General features: G+C 47.4%; 1 protein-coding gene across 1 annotated transcript; it reads right to left on the bottom strand.

Annotated features, from left to right (window-relative positions):
* Positions 1–507: 507 nt before the first annotated feature.
* INSL5 (insulin like 5) lies at positions 508–1,713 on the bottom strand. Its single transcript, XM_003784241.1, has 2 exons — positions 1,539–1,713; positions 508–722 (listed from the first exon to the last, which is right to left on the bottom strand). The coding sequence occupies exons 1-2, from the start codon at positions 1,711–1,713 to the stop codon at positions 508–510; spliced, it is 390 nt and encodes a 129-aa protein (XP_003784289.1).
* Positions 1,714–5,498: the final 3,785 nt, after the last annotated feature.

The raw sequence follows: 5,498 nt of genomic DNA, 5'->3' as shown, positions 1-5,498 counted from the left end.
TTGGACAGACAGAAAACCTCCTGAATGGTTTCTGGCTTTCCTGCTTTTCACGGGAAGATTTTCCATTGCTGCAATGTTCAAATTTTCAATAATAATACATAGTACTCCAAAAGTTGGGAACGGTGGTTTCTGGACGATGAGAAAACAGCTGCGTTTTCTCTTCTTTTTTTGTGTATTTTTCTAGGTTTTCCTCCAGTAGCATTTTCTATTTACTGTTTAAAAGTTACTTACAATGTTTTTAAAAGGAAAACATCACAGGGAGCTTGGTTTATAGCATTTTTATTATAATTTTGCACAGCATTTGAAATTTCAAAGCATTAGTTAGAATTTGAAAAACAAACAACAAAAACAGGGCATTCACCTTGGCAAAGGAGGAGACAGACTCCACTGAGGTTTTAACCATTCATCACACTGTCTAGAGAAGGGTCGCCCTCCCCAAGCCTCACTGGAATATCACACTGTCAGGTTCAGGCCGGTGGGGAGCCACGTCCCCAGGGCACCTGTCCCCTAACACAGAGCGCTCAACTCTGCCAGGGAGCAGCCGCGGGCACAGCACAGGGTCTGCAGGTCCTGCCTGGACATCGCTGACCGCTTCCTCGCCTCCCAGAGCCCTGCCGTGGCCATCTGTCCACCCTGCGAATGGTCCTCCCCTGAGGCAGGCGCCATCAGAAGGGTTCGTGCGGTGTTTTCCTTGGAAACTTCAGGTGCATCTGGGAGCTGGGCTGCACAGGAGAGAAAAGAACAGAGCCCATGAGAGGCCTGCGGAGAGGGCGGCGTCCTCCCCTGGGGACGAGCTGCGTTCTGCAAGGAAAAGGAATCTGTGCATGGTTTTCTTTTGAATGTTGGTCTGGTTTTGGGAAATTAGACATTTAGAGAAGAACTCAGTTATCTCCACCCTCCTCATGGTGCAGAATTTCCTCTGCAGTGAGCCCAGTGTTGCTCGGACAGCCCGGCAGCAGCCACATCAGAACCTGGCCCCTTCCTGTGCCTAAGGGCCAGAAGCTTCCAGTGTTAACAGTGATGTGCTATAAAGGAAAATAGCCCGTGTGAACCCTGAAAAATAACTGTGTGCGTTGACAGCAGCCTTATGAGAGAGCTGACCAAAGTGTGGCCTGGGACACTTTAGGCACTTAGTAAGCGCTCAGTAAAGGCAGGCTCTTCCCCTCACTCTAAACTGACAGCTGGCTGCTTTCCACCTTGCTATAGTCTGTCCCTTTCTGTGTGTAAAAGACTCCAGCAGGCCCCTGGAAATGCATCTCCTTGCCCTCCCGGTCCCCCTCAGCACCTGCTCTGGCCTGAGTTCACCGAGGCCCGTTCACAATCACAGGATCCCCACAGGAGACTCAGGACAGAGGCCCTTACTTCTGGAAGGTGGGTAGCACGGTCATCTCTTTACAGGCCACCCTCAGTATATATTTTAGTTAACCCCATAACTTGACATGGCTTTTAAAGAAAAAATTGCTAAAATAATTGTGGTGGAAAACAGCTTGAAAAAAATAAGAGAGACCTGTGGGAGGAAATGAAGGAGTTGGCATTACCTGGCTGAACCGGAGGGCTCCCCTCCGCGAGCCTTCTCCACCTGGAGCTGGCACAGATGTAAATGAACATCCTTCTGTATTCCAGCCCACACAGCCTCACCGAGTCCTTGCTCCTCACTTCTGAGATGGCAAACAGCACAGAGAACAGAAAGAGAGTGATGACAGGGCCCCTCATCGTGCCGAGGACTGAAGGAGGATCTGCTGTGTGGATATCGCAGCCCAGGTTTAGAGTTACCTTCACCCGCTCCTCCAATTTATACTAACTTTCCTGGCCTTTTATTGGTCAGAACCCCATTTTAACAGTATTTGCTAAGTACACAGGTCTTGTGGAAGAGTTTTGGAATATGGTTTTACGATTATTGCCAGGGACTCAGTCACTCGGCAGTGGCTCCACTGTGAGAGGCTGTCTGGGAAGGCGCAGGGGAAACTCACAGACTTTGGGAGAAGCCACATTCGAGTTTCAACCTCAGCCTTGCTACTCACTCAGTTCCATGGGGCAAGTTTTAAATTCTTGACCCTGAATAACCAAATCTCCAGAATGGGAAAATCTACCTCAAATGAGTTTCGTGAGTACCAAAACTCAATAAATAAATAAAATAAAATAAATAAAAACAAAAATCTATGTCAAAACAATGAGAAATGACCCCTGCGAATTTAGGACCTTGTATCCTGGGTTTGAATCCTGGCTTCCCACTTACCAGATCTAGAATCTTCAGGAAGTTATTTAAGCATCCTTTGTAAAATCATGCTGATGATCATAACTATGTCATAGGGTAATGTGTGTCCAGCCTGACACAATGAACGGTCAGTCCTGGTGGCCACTCGGTCCCATCAGCCGACTTCTCCCAGAGTTCAGAACGTCTCTGACTGGAGTGAGTCCTCTTTGTTACCTTCTCTATAGCTCAGGTCCACCTTTCTCAACACACCTTTCTGTGATGCCTGAAAGCTGAGTCCATAATCCCAAATAATTAAATAGTGAACTTTCTCTTTTGGTAAAACCTCTGAAATGACGAGGTCTTGCAAAGCTCTCTTCTAAACTGAGAATGGGGCGTTTGAGATCTTCGAGAACGGCTGACTCACTTTTTAGCAAGTTGAACAAATAATTGTTTAGCTGATTCTATGGAATCTTTGTCTGTGATCCCCGGTTGGAAAAAAAATCACTATAGTCTGTGGCAAAGATTATATCACCCGCACTTCTCGTGAAAGGGCTTTGTAGAGAAGCTGGAAGGCAAACTGTGTGTGTTCTCTGGCTCTGAAAAGTGACCATTGGTGAAAGAATCTTGGCTTTTCCATCTCTTTGGCGTAGATGAAGAGTGAATTAAGGGAGACGAGACTTGAGGCAGGAGAAACAGGGAGAGATTTCAATGAGACATGATGGTGGCCTGAACTTTAGCCCATGCCCGAGAGGATGGGGCAGATGGGTGCTCAAGAGTCAGGACGGTTTGGTGCTGTTGGCGTACCAGAGGCTTCAGACAGAGAGCCATTGAAAATGTGCCAAAATTTCAGGCTTGCGCAAGGAGGTAAGGGAGGCATTTGCTGACAAAGGGACCGAAGAAGCAGGGATGGTTTTGTCACCAGAAAGAAACACTGTCTTCTGATGGGTCACAATCATGCCTTCTGTCACCTCTGGAACATCTGCTCCACCGTGCCGAGCACAGCGTCAGGAGAGAGTCAGCCACACATTGCCAGACTCCTCATCTTTGGGATCATGTAGCTTATCTCGACAAATGCCAGTTTTAACACAACGCTGCAGAAAAAATACAGTTGGTGGCCATGGGCTGGGCTTGTGCACAGCTCAAGAGAGGCATATTCAGCCAAGGGACAATCCTACCCTGATGTCAGATGGACTCTGGTGTGAATCCTGCTGTCACCATAACTTGATTCCTGGAGGCTCAAAATAGCCCCCTCGTCTGTCGGCTCTTAGTACCTCAACAGAGCTCAGCTTCATTTGGGATGCAGATCACAGCCCAGGAAGCTTTGGGCTCAGCCAGTGACCAAAGGGAGGTGAGCGGACAGCCTGGCCATTCACCCGGATGAAAGCACTGCTGACAGCTATGAGAGCCCTGGGTGCAGAGTCTCAAATCTGGGGCTTTGTTTTCCCCATTTGTAAATTGAGAGGGTTGAATTCAATTGCTTAAGAATTCTTCTGAACTTAAGATTCTAAGTCTTGCTTTAATTGTCTGATTGTGTTACCCCCACCTTTGGTGGGGTGCCATTTCCTACAGGGGACACTTCAAAGAAGCTGGCACTAAGGCTCTCCATCCGGTCACCAGACAGCACTCTCTCTGAACACCTCAAGGTCCAACCAGAGAAGACCATCAAAATGGAAACAAATCTCTCCCTGCTCTGACCAGCTGCTGTGTTGCTCACACCCTCACCAGGGCACTTCATTTTTTTTTTCTTGAGACACCCTCAGTAGAGTGCCATGGCATCACAGGTTCAAAGCAACCTCAAACTCTTGGGCTTAAGTGATTCTCTTGCTTCAGCCTCTAAGTAGCTGGGACTACAGGCACCTGTCACAACGCCTGACTATTTTTGGTTGCAGTTGTCATTGTCATTTAGCAGGTCTGGGCCGGGTTTGAACCTGCCAGCCTTGGGGTTTGTGGCTGGTGCCCTACTCACTAAGCTATGGGCACCGAGCCCACTCCATCCTTTCTGTGTGGAGGTTGACATGACACTTCTTTCTCATCTAGTCTGTAACTCAGTTTACTGTCTGTGTGCTTTTAGCGTGTGTCCTAGTCCATTTGGGGGCGGCTCTAACAAAACACAAGAGACTGAGTAGCTTCTAACAATAGACATTCTGGAGGCTGGGCAGCCCAATATGACGGGGCCAGCACGGTCAATGGGGGGATAGCCCTCTTAGGGCTGCAAGCTGTCACCCTCCTGCTGTGTCCTCACGCGGTGGAAGGGCACTAGTTCTCCAGGGTCTCCTACAAGGCCACTAATCCATGTATGAGGGCTGGCTTCCCAAAGCTACTCACCTCCCCCCAAAGCCCACCTCCTCATAACCACTTCACAATGCGTGCGTATGTAAAATCATCCCGTCATACATCTGAATTTTATTTGTCAACTATACCTCAGGAAAGCTGGGAAGACATGCAAAATAGATACACTCAAAATAAGATTAGCGAGTGAAACGTTTTTAAAATTTATCTTAGAAAATGTTGCTGTGTAAAGCACTCTGTGTTCTTGTTGTTGCTTGAGTTTTTAGAAATAAAGACTCAATGAATAAATGAAATATGTTATCAATGTAGAACATTCAGTACAAGTATGATCAATGAGTTCTGACGGAAAACCCCTCAAATGTCCTGGGCCCTTTTTTCCTCCTGGTAAAGTGACGACATATCTTTTAATAGTTGACTGACTCAGAGAAAGTACAGATGTGGGGAAAGTACATTTTTCATGACTTGCTCTGGATGCTACATAAATGTCGTCCATTTATAAAAAGCAGTGCTCATTTTTATAAGATTCATAATAACATTGTTTGTGTTCCAACTTAATGGACATGTTGCACTTTCTATTTAACCCAGAAATTAGTTTCCTGTAAACTGTCAGCCTTTTAGTTTTATCTACAAATGGTATGTTAACCTAAGAAAAGGAAGGTTAATAGGCTAGTAAATGTTCTATGGATCTGAAGGTGGATCTGAATGTGGTACAAAATCCTGAACAAACAAGACACAAAGCCTCAATATCGTGTAAGGGAAAAACGGAGTCAGGAGCACAGTCGGCAAGAGGAGTCGGCCTGGCGGGGACCCAGTGCCCCACAAAGGACAGGAGGTGCCGGGCTGGTGTGTGGACGTGGCTCTGGGGCCATCACAGGGAGAGCTGCAGCCATCCAGTGCCTGCTGTGGACCAGGCATGAGGCCAGTGCTTCACCTGGGAGACACACTGTCCCCAAATGGCTGGTGGGAACCAGGCTCACGAAGTAGCCGCAACACTCACCAAAAGAAAGGGGCCGCC

This window comes from Otolemur garnettii, unplaced genomic scaffold, assembly GCF_000181295.1.
Source record: "Otolemur garnettii isolate 467f Iridium unplaced genomic scaffold, OtoGar3 scaffold00010, whole genome shotgun sequence".
Lineage (NCBI taxonomy): Eukaryota > Metazoa > Chordata > Mammalia > Primates > Galagidae > Otolemur > Otolemur garnettii.
This window is presented reverse-complemented; position numbering and strand designations above follow the sequence as displayed.